Raw genomic sequence first — 18,028 nt, 5'->3', positions numbered from 1 at the left:
CTGAGTCAATGCAAGTTTAATTCTTCTTCGTGAAAACTGGCAGAACGGTAAGTTATTGAACTAATATTCATTTTCATGGTATCCCATATGCAAAAAGGGAAGAAATAAAATAATTATTTAAGTGCTTTTTTTTTTTTTTTTTTTTTTTTTTTTTTGCAAATTATGTTCTATTTACCATGTAGTAGGCTAAAAGTAGTAGTTATTTGCAATACGTGTAAATAGTAATTAGATGCTATTTATTTTTTATACTGGCAGATACATACTTGTACCTCAGTATTGTTGTAAATTAACAGGATGCAATAATAACACAGTGTAAATTATTTTATCATTATTAAACACTCGTTTACTTCCAATTTACTTCCACTTTCAGAACATTTTCTTCCTTTTTATTGAAAATAAATGCCTTTCTGATGTGATGGGAAAAGGGAGAATAGCAAGTGTAATGGGTAGTATATTATTCATCACAGACATTAATACTGAGAGTTGAGTTCTGTTCAATAGATAAAGTAATTTTGGTTTAACAGTATTAATTGTTTTAAAGTAATTTTAGTTCAACGTTATTTTTTTCATTGTTTTATTTTGTAATGTTTATAATAGAGCCGTTAGTCTGAAATCGATGCTTTATTATAGTGAAGTTTAGAGTAGATCCGTTTATCTGAGATCGATTGCTCATGTCAAGCTCTCTCACGGTATCGCGAGAGATCCTCCATGCGGGCGAACGTTATCAGGTGAGATCGCGAGAGTTGGCTCATACGAGTAAACGCCATCAATGGAAAACGTCACTCATTATGTGTTGTGATCTTTCTCCGTTTATTCTCAGGTAACGGATCACTAAAGTTAGTATAAATCATTTAGAAAACGAGTTTAAATGTTGATGATATGTGTATGTTTTATTTGAAAGTGTAAAAGTTTATTTTGAGTGTGTTAGTACGTGATTATGCGCGGAGCACATGGTAGTTGGGCCTAACGCATGGGTGTTAATAGGGTTTTCGCCATGTGGAAAATACTGTGTATTGTCGTAACTGTTTACGAGTTATGTAAGTGCACTCATATTCATGTTTATTCACTGATGGTGAAAAGAATGAGAAATGTTTAGAGAACTTTGTGAGTATGGTTACAAGTTAATGTGTATATATATATTACTGTGATCAACTTGTATGTTAATATGAGCCGTGTGTTTAACATGAAAAGATACGAGTAAACGCCATCAATGGAAAACGTCACTCATTATGTGTTGTGATCTTTCTCCGTTTATTCTCAGGCGTAACACAAGCTCGGCAGAAGGCGGATTCGAGCTCAGTCAATCACATCGCAATTTGGTTCTCATTGTCCAACGCACTACTACCTACACCACTGAAGCCATCAATCAAATGCATTGATTTTAACCTTGTATGACATTGATGGGCGGGGCTACTGTAAATTTGCACTTAGTAAAGGACACTCCGAATAATCTTGTTTTCCGTTTGCATTAAGATTATTTTTATTACCACACTACAGGTGCTGGTCATATAATTAGAATATCATCAAAAGTTGATTTATTTCACTAATTCCATTGATAATTTTAAGTAAAATGCACTTAATTTAGATCCCCCCCAGAAAACAAGACTAAATATCTTATATAATTTCCTTATATAGAAAATCCATCTTGATTTAAGAATTTTTAGATATTTGTACGGAGGAAACTCTGGGTTTACCGAAGAAGACCAGGTTAGGTTCACAGAGTAAGTTACCATGGTAACTGACTCTGAGTAAGAGTTACCTCCCTTTTAGAAATGGGCTTGACTTAACCTGCTTTCTTGGGTTTGACATACCTCCCTTTCTGAAACAGAAAACCCAGAGTTTCCCTCATTTCAGGGTTAACATACTCAGAGTTTTCACTTAACCTCCTTTCTGAAACGGGCCCCAGGAATATTATAATGAGAAAGAAACTCTTGGTAAGTAAATAATCATCCTGATTAAATAGTTGACTAACCCGATTGATCCCATTCTTAAACCAATTTTCAAAAAATAGGGACTCATGTTTATAACAAATATTCTTATTATTCCAAATGAAGTAATTGGTTGGAGAAAAACTGTTTGAAAACAATAGACCATGCCAATAGTGTTTGTTTCTGGAAATTGGAAGGAGCAACAGTGATCTTCTCAGCCACTGGCGATGAGTATCTGTGGTATGTAAACAATCGTGTGACGCATGACGCAAATACCAATGGTCTACAACACCCTCTAGGCTAGCCGTTCAGGTTGCTGTGAAACTAACTTTGTCCTTAAGCGATTTCATTGTTTTTATTAAACAGTATAAGGACAACACAAAAACAAAGTTTTGTTCTTTTGTAGTTGTTTAGCTGGTAATGTTAGTCCCATTTATTGCATTTTACATGAAGTTCTGTCCTTTGTCAACTGTATGAATACATGCTGTAGTCCAACCCTGTATCTCTACAATTACTGGCGCTTGACTTGTGTGTGTAACCACAGGTTTGGCTATACTTGTGGAGGACACAAATTTAATGAAACTGACATTTGAGGATAATTGAAGTGGTTGTTATTTGAAAGGTTAACAAATCTGCATCATCATATCACCGTAACCTCTTTTAAGACAAAAAGGTGTGTGTGAGAGAGAGAGAGAGAGAGAGAGAGAGAGAATGAATTAAAGCAGTGATGTTCATTTTAAGACGTAGGCTAGTATATACATCGAGAGTTAATGATATGAACAAGATATAGCCTAGTTAGCAACATAACTGCATACATATGAACTACTTTTATTTAAAAAGAAATAAAAAGTAAGACAAAAAGTGTTAAAAGACAGCAACAATTACAGCGAGAAAGAATAACTATTTAACAGCAACACTTGCGAGTAGGCTACGTCCACGTCCGGATGCCTTCCTAAGTAAAATAAACCACCTTTAGTTTTTCTGACAAAAAAAAAAAAAATAATAACATCACATGAATCATAATTCCAAAACTGCTGACACTGTTTACATGGTTAACAAGGTGTTTTTGATTTAAAACTCGCTCAACCGCATTGCAGCAGAGGCGACACCCTGCATGCTAAATAAATACTGGAGTGGAGATATGTGGACTGACATCTCAAAGTTCATCAGGTGTGATCGGGATCGGATCTCTGCAGTTGATCTGCTCGGACGGCTTCCCCGACAAACCACAGAGCAGAGGACAGTCGAAGTTCATCTGGTGTGATTCAGGCACTAAGATTTACCTGCTACTAACGGCCGTGGATCGGGATATGAACCTGAAAGTGTTCTGCCTGTCTCTCCTTCTGTTTGAAGCCTCCTGTTTCAGTGAGTATCTGATAAATTATTGAAGCTGTTATGAAAATGATCTTTATGAAGCCAGTAAAAAATTCATATTATCCGGCCAATATTAACTGAGCTGTTATATTCACAGATGTGAAATTATCCCTTTTGTTATCATCTTATTAGACAGCATCCATAGAGCTAAATGTTGCAGCACGGTATTTGTGCAATATTTGTGTACACATATTTTAATGGATACACATAGCATGATTTCTCAAGAAAAAAAGGTCAAGTGGCTCAACACGCTTCAGGTTAGGAATAACTTTATTTTTTCAAAAAGACATACTTCTTTATAGGCTGTATACTATGCGCGTGATGTAGGCCTAGCCTAAACTTCGTTATCGCATTCGCACAGAAAGCTGTTAAAGTCACCTGGAATGAAAATAGTCAATTCTTTTTTTATTGTCGTAGCCTATTATAAATGATGTGCACATCATTATTATTATTTTTTTTTATTCATGTTCCCTTATAATGTTTAAAGTCACCATGAGAAAATTGTGTTTATTTTTAGCCTATGGAATATTGCTGTGATTATTACAAATAATTTTTCGTTTACATTATTTTTCACATTTTTTTAAATTCATGTTACTAATAAATTTCCCTGTTAAAAAAATCGCTAATAAAAGTTAATAATAAATATTATGCCTTTATTAGGCAGCATCAATCACTAGTAAGGTTGTATATTCATAGTATTTTAAATGTTTGAAAATGGTCAAACAGTTTAAGTAAATTTCCAGTTACTGTTAAGTTTCTAACGAACATCCAGAATATGATAATATAATATTAAAATTTTCTTTTTTAAATAAAGAAAAACAACTCTAATATGATCACATATCTACTTAAAATTATTTTCAATAGAACTTTTAAATTCTTAAAAACTAAATTCATAGAACTATTAGAGCTGTTTGTAGAGATCTTTTACTTGACTTGAGCGTTCATCTGGGTGGTGCAAGACCTTAATTTCCATCCACCTGACTGCATTCAAGGTGTTTTTGTGATTGAAAAAAAACCTCCTTGTTTGTGGGTCAGTTTGAAACGTCATTGAATAATGGGACATGAGGTAAAATGGAGATTTTTTTTGGAGAACACAAAGAGCCAGAAATGAAGGAATAAGACTGTAGAACATCCTCAAAGCAGAACACACTCGCATATATACAGGCACCTAGAAATTCCCATACATTTTTTTTTTTTTTTTTTTTTTTTTTTGGTCAAATAAAAATCAGTCACAATGCAGACCACACACAGATATGTAGTGGTTAGATTTGAACACATTTATAATGCAAAACAAACTTCTGAAAACTTATTTTTCTGACTTTTGTCAAGTTGTCAAACCTGTTTATGTATTTTGACAGCACAGAGGCAGCACCTGCAACTAAATACAGTCGCGATGTGGACTGACATCTCAAACACCAGTGATCTCTGTTGTTGATCTGCTCGCGACAGATCATTGACGGCTTCCGCGACAAACCACAGAGGAGTCAAACCAATGGCCGTGGTTCGTGATATGAACCTGAAAGTGTTCTGCCTGTCCCTCCTTTTATTTGAAGCCTTGTGTTTCAGTGAGTATTTGTGGCTAGACGGGTTAGAGATAACTTTAACTTTGTTTTTTCAAAAGGCATACTTCCATACTTTATTATATACGTGTATACAGTACACTGCACATGATGTAGATTTTTATCACATTTGCACTGTATGCACAGAGTAGTTGTTAAAGTCACCATGAAATCAAAATGAACCACCTTTTTATAGAATATTGCTGTATTTATTATAATATATATATTATTATCTGTGGACATAATTATTTTTTAATTAATGTGCCCTCTTAATCTTTAATAAAAATAACTTCCCCTCCCTCTTGCAATGAAATCTCTTCTAAATGCAGCTTTCTGTAAATCCTTTTGCTTTGGCAAGACAAAATCTGCCAACAAAATCAAGTAAAACTCCAAGTAATGATTGATTGTGAAACTCAAATGTTGATTTCACGAGTTCACACTTACAAATAAGTCAGATAGAATGAATGGTATGCGTATTTGGCATGCTGTCCGAGGAGAGGGCTCCAAGCTATTTGGCCTGAACCCAGAGTACTCCCCCCGTATTTAAGTTTAGGAAAGTAACCAGGTGAGTGTGAGGTGACAGGGTGGTGGAGGGATGCTGAAAAACTGTCGAGGAATATGAGTGAGTCGACTGTGTATATATATATATATAGGCCTCCACTCATGCTGATTGAGTAGATTTTCAGATTACTGATTGTTGACAGCTGGCTGAAATGACATGATGATTGGATAGATTATTTGAATGTGCTCCTCCCGAACTTTGTTAATATAACATCATATATTTTCTTCTCTTTCTAGCTGAGTTTGAGATTACTGTGCCCAGAGGTCCTGTCACTGGGTTTTACGGAGAGGTGCTGATCCTCCCCTGCACCTTCCCTGTGGACTCGTTGGATCTGAGTAACACCCTGATCTCCTGGCAGCGTGGGCTGGATGTGGTTCACAGCTACCACTACAGTCGGGACCAGCTCGACCGTCAGAATCCTCATTATGTGAACCGCACCAGCCTGTTCATCCAGGAGATGGCAGGAGGAAACGCATCACTCAAACTGGAGAGAGTCACTCTGCAGGACTCTGGTGTGTACACCTGCTCCATCAGCACAAACACCGGCAGCCAGAAGAAGAGCTTTAGAGTGAATATTGCAGGTAACAAAACATGGACTGATGTTCATAGAAAATCATGTGAATCAATCTCGAGATCTCACAGTGTGATTGAAACAGTCGTGTGTTTGTTTTAATGTCTGTATTCTGTTGTTTTTCAGCGTTCTACTCTGAACCTCGTCTGCAGTTCTCCATGTTAACTGATGGAGTCAACCTGCTAGTGACATCAGATGGGGGCTACCCTTCTCCTGAACTGCAGTGGCTGATGGAAAACTCAGACATCACTAACCAGGCACAAACACACATCATGCAGGACACACAAACTGGACTTTACATTGTGTCTAGTTGGATAAAAGTCACTGAAGTCACAAACTCCTCTCTGACATTCATACTGAACAACAAACCTCTGGGTCAAGACATCAGAAGAGAGATCCAGCTGTACTCAGGTCATTCAAAACACAACTTACTTAGTTTAAAATGTTGTTTAGTCATCAATAACATTAAGTGTCTAAAACAAATGATCAGTTTCACACCACAGCTCTTTTAACTATAGCTCTCAGTAACCTTACAGTGTTTAGGTCCAATAATGTACTCTGGACTTTAATTGGATTATAAATAACTGATTAAATATACAAGTTAATTTTTAAACAGACATGCTGCTTGTTTATAGTAGGTGTTTTCCTGAAGCTGTTATTTATTTAAACTTTTAATTTCTTTATACAGATAAGAGTGAGAGACAAGGAGCATGTAGATGCCACGGATGCTTCTTATTGATCCCTGTTATTCTGCTGCTGCTGCTGATCGTGATGGGTTTATTGTTTGTGTTCATTATAAGCAGAAGAAGAGAACAGACCAAACTAAATTACTTTACTAATATGGGACTCAACTCTGAAACCCAATTTCTGAATGGAAAATTTCAGCAGTGTATAGGAGCATAACATCATAATGTGGTTTGACAGAGACATGGACTGTAACGAGAGATCACTGTTGGATATCTTCACACTTTAATATGTTTAATGTTCTTATTTTCATCAAACACACCAGCTTAACATCTGTAACACGGCTTGGATTTCGACACGGGATTGCTCCGAATTTGATCAGTAATTCTTTCTGTGAGACGTAATTTTTACAAATAGTGACAAGTGATTCTCTCTCTTTCAAAATGCGCAAATGGCTTCACATAATCACATCGCATTTTTATAAGCGAGCAGCATGCTGCGATACAGGACTTTTGCTCATGTTTCGGGACAGAACTGTCACTTGCCTGTTCATGCCAGAGTTGCATCGTCAGTAAAGTTGCACGACTTCCCATTTGAATTTGATTAACTGAATGAACAATTTGACATAAAAGACTACACAGATACATTTAATAAGGTGGTTCTAAAAATTCCCCTGAAAATCAATCCCAGGGTGCAAATGTGGCCCATGGATGGAAAGAAAAGTAGGCTACATCTGAGCCTCGTGTTCCTCAGGCAACATGGCATTTAACATTTAAATGGTTGCTCAGAATTCCTCTGGGTTGAGTGGCCCAGAAGATATATTATCTAAAAAATAAAGTTTCAATACAATTATTTTTCAAGTTCCTCAGAATTATTGTTCAGGTGTAAATTATATTCTGGACTGCTGCTGAAGTAGCAGATGGGTGGCTCTGTCAAAAATACTACTGGTCACTTTACTCATTTTTTCCACTCCATTTGGATCAAACCACTGGATTAAAGCAGCGCGTCCTGTGGAATTGTGTCAATTTGACGTTTGGCGGTGGCAGCACGTGCAGCGGTGTAGAGGGACAATGAGTGCCGGGGCAGTTTGTTTCTTCAGCTGCTTGTAGAAAAGCACAGAGATCTGCTCCAGTTAAGAAACCCTTATTATTATCCTTCTGCTTATTCTATCTGGTAACATTAATCCAGACCCTAAACTGGCACAACTTGACATGCGATCTATGTCAAAATAGCACTGAACTGCACCTGGATTGAGTCGATCACTAAACCAAAGTGTTTTGAACTGTCTGTAATTAAGTTACATCTTCCCAACGGTGTTGATTTTAGTAATGGGATGCTGTTGTCCACCATCGGCGTCTCATGAAGCCTTAACACTGCTGTCTGACTATATGAAAAAGTTTTCAGACAGTGACTTTGTATTGCTGGGAGACTTTTGGGACTGGTTAACGAAATCTTCAAATGCATTTAAGGACATCTGTGATGCACTGAATTTGTCACAATTAAATAACAATCCAACTCGGTTGAATTTAAAACATATGGATAAGTCTACATTGCTTGATATTATACTTACAAATTCCCGACAGAAGTATTCTTCAGTTGGAATATTTAGTAATGATGTCAGTGATCACTGCACAGTCGCCTGTGTTAGAAATTGTAAACTTCCTAAATGTAAACCTAAATTCATTTTTAGAAGAAATTATAAACATTTTAGTGAGCAAGCATTTTTACATGACCTGTACAATAGTAAAGTGTTCTATGAATGTGAAATGGCAGATGTTGATCTGGCATGGAATTATTTAGATAATCCATGGTTTAATAAATCTGTCTCTTCTTCCATTAGAGAAAGAAATATTGCTTGGGCCAAGGCTAAAAGAACTAATAAAGTTAGTGATTGGGAGTGATATAGAGTGTTAAGGAATAAATTTACTAAAATTATAAAAAAATGCAAAAAGTGAGTATTACCTTAACATGATAAATAAAATATTTTATAAAATTTAAAATTGCACTTTTTATTGAATTATCCAAAGCATTTGATTCTGTAGATCGATCTTTTGCAAAGGCTTAAATGTGTAGGTTTTAGTAATACAGTGTTGAAGTGGTTTTCAAGTTATTTGACTGGAAAAACTCAGTGTGTGTCTATAGATCATTATATTTCTACCTGTAGTGAAAACAGGTGTTCCTCAAGGATCAATTTTGGGACCAATTTTATTTTCTATTTATATAAACGAACTTGATGTAGGATTAAAGCCAGCAAATGTACACTTTTATGCAGATGATACTGTTATCTATACTCTGGCTCCATCTTTAAGTGGCAATGGACTAATTATAAATAGTATATATTCTGTATACAGAATGCTTTTAATTCATTTCAGCCTTCTCTTGGTAATCTAAAATTAACGGTGAACACTAAAAAAAAAAAAAATTGATTTTCCACATGCTCCAGATTATCACTTAATGATTTTATGATTAAAACTTCTGATGGTACTCAGCTTGAGAGGGTCTGTACTAGAGAGGAAGCACTAACTTAAATCTGTACCATCTCTTGCGTTGTTTAAAAACATTTTAAAGTCTGTTTCTATGGAACGGTGTAAATGTTTTAATAGCTAATTAGTATTTGTATTGGCTTTTAGATATGGGTGTTTTGTGTTGGTTTAATGTATGTTGTTATGTATTTCCTTGTAATCTTTGTCTTGTGCTGCCTATCTTGAACAGAGCTCCCTGGGAGAAGAGATATTGTATCTCAATGGGACCTTCCTGGTTAACTAAATAAATAAAAGACCAATCACCTGAGATTTCTGGATAAGGCCTGGTTTTTAAATCATTTTATCGAGATTGCTGGACAGATTTTTATTATAATGTCATAACCTAGCTCTGGAATTAATAAATTTATAAATTTTTCCTTTTTAATTTACAAAAAAAAAAAAAAAAAAAAAAAAGTAATATTTTAGTTTTAGAGCACACAATACAGTCTTGGAAAACAGAAAAGTATTATATTTGCTATTTCGTAGAATTTATCCTACATATTATGTAGTTATTTTGGTCCTTTAATATTTGGCAATATGTTCAGTCTTGGTTTGTGATTATTGTCAGGGTTTTCTTTCTTTTAGCCTTTAGGGGGAGGCATTTCCAAGGTTGTCATGTGTCTGATCTTGTATTCCTTATTAAGTTGCTCGTTCTTTCTGTTCATCAGTCCTCAAGCCTGTCCTTATGAGTACCTTTTTTTTCTTTATTATAAGTTATCTTCATTTTTGACTTTGTGACCTGGAGTGGCGATTTTTTTTGCCTGTTTTTTTGGACACGTTCTCTATAATTTTTTTTTTTTTTTTTAATGCAGTGTCTAACATCTTAATCATGTCATAAATCTATACATTCGTGAAGTTTCATTGTCTGATCAGGTGTACTGAAACTCTAATCTACCTGCTCAGGATGCTGGGACACCGTAGTAGTGTACCATACTTATCTGGATGGAGTACTAACTTAAACCCTCAATGGGACATTGTCATTTATATATGATGCAAAGAAATTGCATTTAAAATACAATAATACATAATATATAATACATAGTGAATTGATCATATTCAACCAATTTTTAAAAAAAAAATTTAGTATTATCATATTACATCCCCTTCAGCCATGTGCCATGTGCTTGATATTTTTGACAACAAGGAAGTGAAAGAGACATTAGCACATGTTAGGTCACGTGCTGTCAAGGCAGTGCCCCTGTTAGTGGATACATATTTTCTATGTAGCTGGCACTATTGTTTAGCACTGGCAAGCAGTATTATAGCCTTTTGTCTGTGTTTTAGATTGATGTTTGTAAGTTTTATAGAAGACAGAGAGGAAAAGCTGTAACTTTTCCAGAAAGTATGATGATAGTGACGGCAGTGCATCAGAAAATAAGGTCATATTAAGAAAGGAAGAAGCAGAAGATCAAGCAGTGAGGGTGATGGCAGAGATGAAGAGTATAAGTCATAGTATGTTGCATTTTGGTACTTCATCCTATGCCAGTTTGGAAAATGTGATCCATACCAGAGGTCAGGAAAGATGCCACTGCCTATTGGCCTCACTACACTGACAAGCAGGGATGCTCCACAAATGATGACTAAACAAGTTAAAATCAAGTTACATGTGGAAAGTGTGGGGTACACTGAAAAAGAATCTTGCCTATGAAAGGAAGATTTGAGATTGGTCTGTATAGTTGCTCAATATGATGCTCAATATGACAAAGGACCTGCACAGAACACTTACAGCGCACATACACAGATACACATGATTCACAGCTTCGTCAAGGCTGAAGTTGATCTGAGCTCTGCTCTGAGCAGGAAACTTTCCCAAAACATACTGATAACATGTTCTTTTCTCTCAGTGAGAGGTACAGACAATATTCAAAATTATTTTCTAGTGTTTGAAAAGGAAAATAAATGCTTTAACATACATTGAAGAAGCCATTCAAATAATTTAACAGAAAGATAAATGTTGATTAATAACTTAAAAGATATATATTGAAGCGGCAGTGGATTCCAGAATCCACCCCTTCAGTTGTTTAAGTTGCTGTTTATAATATTTGAGAAGAAGGTCTGTCTAGCTTTGCCTAGTTTCACATTGAAAGCATACGTTCTTTATAGATGATATAGTGGATTTCATGATTGTCTTCCACCATGCGCTCAGCTTTTCTGCATCATCTTTTTCATATTTTTCACTGCTATTGAGTTTCTCCAAGGTGCTTTTTGTCTGCCAGACTTCTTACTGACTTCTTCTTTTTTGGCCCGTGTGGGCCGATCCAACAGACGAGCTACTGTAGCTCAAATTGCTCAAGAAGTTAATGCTGGTTCTGACAGAAAAGTTTCAGAATACACAGTGCTCAACAGTGGACACGTGAGCATCAGAACTGGACCACGGAGCAATGGAAGAAGGTGGCCTGGTCTGATGAATCACGTTTTCTTTTACATCACTTGGATGGCCGGGTGTGTGTGTGTCGCTTACCTGGCGAACACATGGCACCAGGATGCACTATGGGAAGAAGGCAAGCCAGTGGAGGCAGTGTGATGCTTTGGACAATGTTCTGCTGAAACCTTGGGTCCTGCCATCCATGTGGATGTTACTTTGACATGTACCACCTACCTAAGCATTGATGCAGACCATGTACGCCCTTTCATGGAAACGGTATTCCCTGGTGGCTGTGGCTTCTTTCAAGAGGGTAATGCGCCCTGCCACAAAACAAAAATGGTTCAGCAATGGTTTGAGGAGAACAACAACGAGTTTAAGGTGTTGACTTGGCCTCCAAATTCCCCAGATCTCGAGCATCTGTGGGATGTGCTGAACAAACAAGTCCGATCCATGGAGGCCCCACCTCGCAACTTACAGGACTTAAAGGATCTGCTGCTAACATCTTGGTGCCAGATACCACAGCACACCTTCAGGGGCCTAGTGGAGTCCATGCCTCGACGGGTCAGGGCAGCAAAAGGGGGACCAACACAATATTAGGAAGGTGGTCATATGTCATGCCTGATAGGTATATATCTTTTAAATAATTTATAATCAAGTTATTAATCAATAATTATCCTTCTAAATATTGAATTCTTCAACATATGTTGAAGTATTTATTTTCCTTTTCATCTTCAAACACTAGAGAATAATGATGAATATTGTCTGTACCTCTCACGGAGAGAAAAGTAAAACGTATCAGTATATTTTGAGGAAGTATCCTGTTCAACCAACTTCAACCTTGGAGAAGCTATACGCATTCTATTTATTTGTGTATGTCCGCTAGCATTCTGTGTTACAGGTCAGTATTGGTGAAAGATGAACAATGGGCACTTTGGATGATGGAATGACTTGTTTTTCTCAACAAATTGGTTTATTTCTAAACCAATCACCAATCTAAACCAATTTGTCAGGCCGCCACGGACACGCCGTTCTGTGAAAGCTCAAGATCTTTGATATTTATCATCGCTAAGGTCTTAACATGAGACTGACAATATACGATATTGATCTGGTTAAATCTCTATGAAGAGTTAATCACAGTGTGAAACATGTCATTTCCTGTTGCCCACAGGTGGTGCTATAACTGTAACTGAATATTGCCATGTAGATGTCTTCAGGCCAGGACTCTAATAAAACACGTGAAGTTTGGGACAGATCGGACATTGTATACCTGAGTTACAACAACTTCCTGTTTCATGGCGAAACATCGAACTTTGTCAGACCTCCACGGACATGCCCTTCAGTGAAGAGTCAAGATCTTCGCAATGTAACGTCACAAAGGGCTTTAGATTAGACTGACCAAATATGACATTGATCTGATTAAAGCTCTAGGAGGAGTTCGTTAAAGTACAACGTGTGGAAATGACACAGTTTTGCTAAGAAAATTATAAATATCTGACTTCCTGTTCGGTTTCAGATTTTGCTCCAAGAGACTTTTTTTGTAGGTATTGGGCTGTTACATGTGTGTACCAAATTTCATACTTCTACGTGAAACGTAGCGCGAGGGGCACTTCGTTGAAAATTTATAGGTGGCGCTATCGAGCCATTTTGCCCCGCCCAATTCTGAAACCCTTATCAGATGTAAATTTTCCCTAATAAAGATTATACAAAGACACCAAAAAGTGAGAAACATTCAAAGTTTTAGTAGCCTTTTTGTTACAGGAGGTAGATAAGGATTTAATATAGAGCTTAACATCTTCTTGAAAGTGAGAAAAATGAGGTGTCATTTTCAGTTTTACATTTGTGGATAAAGTATTTTGCAAGCAAATTAATAAAGTTGGACAGAAAAAAGACATTTTCATGCTGCTTCTCAAAAATAAAAAATCCAGACAAGACATCCTTGAAATAAAGCTCAAAGTCTTTAAATATATAGTCTGAACTGGCAAATGTCTTGCCAAAGTTTTCTTGTATGATCACAATGCCAGAAAAGATGTAAGAGAGTTTCTGGTTGTGAATCACAGAAAGTACAGTTCACATCTATACTTAATTTAAATTTTGACACAATGAAGGTTTTTACAGGTTAGTACCGATGAATAAGCTTAAAAGAAATCTTGGTAGCACTTTATTTTACAGTCCTATTCCCCATGTACTTACCTTATATTACCCAGTACTTTCTTAGGTAAGTAAACTGTAAGTACATGTAAGTGCACGTACTGTAAAATAAAGTGCAACCGAAATCTCTTTGACCTTATTTACCAGTAGATACTGTTAGGAAGAGTCCAAACCTTCTTCCACAATATATTTCCACTATTGTTCCATCTTGAAACGACATGCGGAGTGGAAACCCAATCATTAAGAAAAAGAAAACGAATATCTCTGTTATTTTTTAATGTAGATTTAAAGCATATTCTGCCTACATACATGCCAGCCGGGTCTGGGAGAGGTATTTCAGAACTTGTCAAAAAACTATTACAGCTTTTAAATAACATAATGACACCATTAGGGATAGCACCAAATACAATGGCAAACTGTTTTGGAGTAACAGGAATATTATGATGAGAAAGAAACTCTTGGTAAGTATTTAAGTAATCATCCTCATTAAATAGCTGACTAACCCGATTGATTCCAATCTGCCTCTATGATATATAAACAATCGTGTGACGTATGACGTAAAGTTTTCCGTGACTCCAGAGGCAAATACCAACAGTCACACCCTCTAGGCTAGCCTTTCATGTTGCTGTGAATCTGTAACTTTGTCCTTAAGCGATTTCATTGTTTTTATTAAATAATACAAGGACAACACAAAAACAAAGTTTTGTCCTCTTGTAGTTGTTTACCTGGTAATGTTAGTCCCATTTATTGCATTTTACATGAAGTTCTGTCCTTTGTCAACTGTATGAATACATGCTGTAGTCCAACCCTGTATCTCTACAATTACTGGCGCTTGACTTGTGTGTGTAACCACAGGTTTGGCTATACTTGTGGAGGACACAAATTTAATGAAACCGACATTTGAGGATAATTGAAGTGGTTCTTGTTATTTGAAAGGTTAACAAATCTGCATCATCATATCACCGTAACCTCTTTTAAGATAAAAAGGTGTGTGTGTGTGTGTGTGTGTGTGTGTGTGTGTGTGTGAGAGAGAGAGAGCAAGAATGAATTAAAGCAGTGATGTTCATTTTAAGACGTAGGCTAGTATATACATCGAGAGTTAATGATATGAACAAGATATAGCCTAGTTAGCAACATAACTGCATACATATGAACTACTTTTATTTAAAAAGAAATAAAAAGTAAGACAAAAAGTGTTAAAAGACCGCAACAATTACAGCGAGAAAGAATAACTATTTAACAGCAACACTTGCGAGTAGGCTACGTCCACGTCCGGATGCCTTCCTAAGTAAAATAAACCACCTTTAGTTTTTCTGACAAAAATAAAAAATAAAAATAAATAACATCACATGAATCATAATTCCAAAACCGTTGACACTGTTTACATGGTTAACAAGGTGTTTTGATTTAAAACTCGCTCAACCGCATTGCAGCAGAGGCGGCACCTGCAGGCTAAATAAATAGAGTGGAGATATGTGGACTGACATCTCAAAGTTCATCAGGTGTGATCGGGATCGGATCTCTGCAGTTGATCTGTTCGGACGGCTTCCCCGACAAACCACAGAGCAGAGGACAGTCGAAGTTCATCTGGTGTGATTCAGGCACTAAGATTTACCTGCTACTAACGGCCGTGGATCGGGATATGAACCTGAAAGTGTTCTGCCTGTCTCTCCTTCTTTTTGAAGCCTCCTGTTTCAGTGAGTATACTTCTGATAAGTTATTGAAACTGTTACGAAAATGATCTTTATGAAGCCAGTCAAAAATCCAAATTATCCTGCCAATATTAACTGAGCTGTTATATTCACAGATGTGAAATTATCCATTTTGTTATCATCTTATTAGACAGCATCCATAAAGCTAAATGTTGCAGTACGATATTTGTGCAATATTTGTGTACACATTTTAATGGGTACACATAGCATGATTTCTCAAGAAAAAAAGGTCAAGTGGCTCAACAGGCTTCAGGTTAGGAATAACTTTAACTTTATTTTTTCAAAAGACATACTTCTTTATAGGCTGTATAGCTACTATGCGCGTGATGTAGGCCTAGCATAAACTTCGTTATCGCATTCGCACAGAAAGATGTTACAAGTCACCATGAAATGAAAATAGTCAATTTTTTTTTATTGTCGTAGCTATTATAAATGATGTGCACATCATTATTATTATTTTTTTATTCATGTTCCCTTATAATCTTTAAAGTCACCATGAGATCAAAATTGTGTTTATTTTTAGCCTATGGAATATTGCTTTGATTATTACAAATAATTTTTCGTTTACATTATTTTTCACATTTTTTTTAAATTCATGTTACTAATAAATTTCCCTGGTAAAAAAAAATCTTTAATAAAAGTTAAAAATAAATGTTATGCCTTTATTAGGCAGCATCAATCACTAGTAAGGTTGTATATTCATAGTATTTTAAATGTTTGAAAATGGTCAAACAGTTTAAGTAAATTTCCAGTTACTGGAAATTCGAAGCAGAGTTTCTAACGAACATCCAGAATATGATAATATAATATTAAAATTTTATTTTTTAAATAAAGAAAAACAACTCTCACATATCTACTTAAAATTATTTTCAATAGAACTTTTAAATTCTTAAAAACTAAATTCAACTATTAGAGCTGTTTGTTTAGATCTATTACTTGACTTGAGCGTTCATCTGGGTGGTGCAAGACCTTAATTTCCATCCACCTGACTGCATTCAAGGTGTTTTTGTGATTGAAAAAAAACCTCCCTGTTTGTGGGTCAGTTTGAAACGTCATTGAATAATAGGACATGAGGTAAAATGGAGATTTTTTTTGGAGAACACAAAGAGCCAGAAATGAAGGAATAAGACTGTAGAACATCCTCAAAGCAGAACACACTCGCATATATACAGGCACCTAGAAATTCCCATACATTTTTTTTTTTTTTTTTTTGTCAAATAAAAATCAGTCACAATGCAGACCACACACAGATATGTAGTGGTTAGATTTGAACACATTTATAATACAAAACAAAAAATTAAATAGTCAAACTTCTGAAAACTTCTTTTTCTGACTTTTGTCACGTTGTCAAACCTGTGATAATCAACTGTCTATGTATTTTGACACAGTTTTTTTTATTTTATTTTTTAATTACCACAGAGGCAGCACCTAAAACTAAATACAGTGGCGATGTGGACTGACATCTCAAAGTACACCAGTGTTCTCTGTTGTTGATCTGCTCGGACGGCTTCTGCGACAAACCACAGAGGACAGTCGAAGTTCATCTTTATCAACAAATGGCCGTGGATTGTGATATGAACCTAAAAGTGTTCTGCATGTTTCTCCTTCTATTTGAAGCCTCGTGTTTCAGTGAGTATTTCTGATAAATTATTGAAACTATGATCAAATAATCTTTAATAAAAATAACTTCTTCTCCCTCTTGCAATGAAATCTCTTCTAAATGCTGCTTTCTGTAAATCCTTTTGCTTTGGCAAGACAAAATCTGCCAACAAAATCATTCTCCAATAATGATTGATTGTGAAACTCAAATGTTGATTTCACAAGTTCACACTAAAAAATAAGTCAGATAGAATGAATGGTATGCGTATTTGGCATGCTGTCCGAGGAGAGGGCTCCAAGCTCGGTATTTGGCCTGAACCCAGAGTACTCCCCCCCGTATTTCAGTTTAGGAAAGTAACCAGGTGAGTGTGAGGTGACGAGGTGGTGGAGGGATGCTGAAAAACTGTCGAGGAATATGAGTGAGTCGACTGTTTATATATAAGCCTCCACTCATGCTGATTGGGTAGATTTTCAGATTACTGATTGTTGACAGCTGGCTGAAATGACATGATGATTGGATAGATTATTTGAACGTGCTCCTCCCGAACTTTGTTAATAAAACATCATATATTTTCTCTCCTTCTCTTTCTAGCTGAGTTTGAGATTACTGTGCCCAGAGGTCCTGTCACTGGGTTTTACGGGGAGGCGCTGATCCTCCCCTGCACCTTCCCTGTGGACTCGTGGGATCTGAGTAACACCCTTATCTCTTGGAAGCATGGGCTGGATGTGGTTCACAGCTTCTACTACAGTCGGGACCAGCTCGACCGTCAGAATCCTCATTATGTGAACCGCACCAGCCTGTTCATCCAGGAGATGGCAGGAGGAAACGCATCACTCAAACTGGAGAGAGTCACTCTGCAGGACTCTGGTGTGTACACCTGCTCCATCAGCACAAACACCGGCAGCCAGAAGAAGAGCTTTAGAGTGAATATTGCATGTAACAAAACATGGACTGATGTTCATAGAAAATCATGTGAATCAATCTCGAGGTCTCACAGTGTGAT

The 18,028-nt window shown here is 36.3% G+C and overlaps 1 protein-coding gene and 1 long non-coding RNA gene across 6 annotated transcripts in view; one reads left to right on the top strand and one right to left on the bottom strand.

The window, feature by feature from the left end:
- Positions 1 to 2,640: 2,640 nt before the first annotated feature.
- Positions 2,641 to 18,028, bottom strand: part of LOC127524620 (uncharacterized) — a 25,405-nt gene continuing 10,017 nt past the window's right edge. The window contains exon 2 of the long non-coding RNA XR_007933113.1: positions 2,641 to 3,244. This is a non-coding gene — a long non-coding RNA (uncharacterized LOC127524620). The remainder of the gene's footprint in view (positions 3,245 to 18,028) is intronic.
- Positions 3,102 to 18,028, top strand: part of LOC127524616 (CD276 antigen-like) — a 17,520-nt gene continuing 2,593 nt past the window's right edge. The window contains exons 1-5 of one of the 5 annotated variants that reach the window (XR_007933107.1): positions 3,145 to 3,293; positions 4,661 to 4,867; positions 5,660 to 6,004; positions 6,121 to 6,405; positions 6,683 to 7,333. Coding sequence is in view for 2 of the 5 variants with exons in the window: in XM_051916283.1 (XP_051772243.1) it covers positions 4,795 to 4,867; positions 5,660 to 6,004; positions 6,121 to 6,405; positions 6,683 to 6,897 (918 nt within the window). In the remaining 3 variants the exon portion in view is untranslated. Of the gene's footprint in view, positions 3,294 to 4,660; positions 4,868 to 5,659; positions 6,005 to 6,120; positions 6,406 to 6,682; positions 9,469 to 18,028 lie in introns of those variants that run through there. The other 4 variants (XR_007933108.1, XM_051916283.1, XM_051916284.1 and 1 more) reach the window with 4 other exon arrangements.

The sequence above is a fragment of the Ctenopharyngodon idella genome, chromosome 13 (genome assembly GCF_019924925.1).
Source record: "Ctenopharyngodon idella isolate HZGC_01 chromosome 13, HZGC01, whole genome shotgun sequence".
NCBI classification, from domain to species: domain Eukaryota; kingdom Metazoa; phylum Chordata; class Actinopteri; order Cypriniformes; family Xenocyprididae; genus Ctenopharyngodon; species Ctenopharyngodon idella.
Note: the sequence above shows the minus strand (reverse complement) of the source record. Positions and strands in the feature narration are given on the sequence as shown.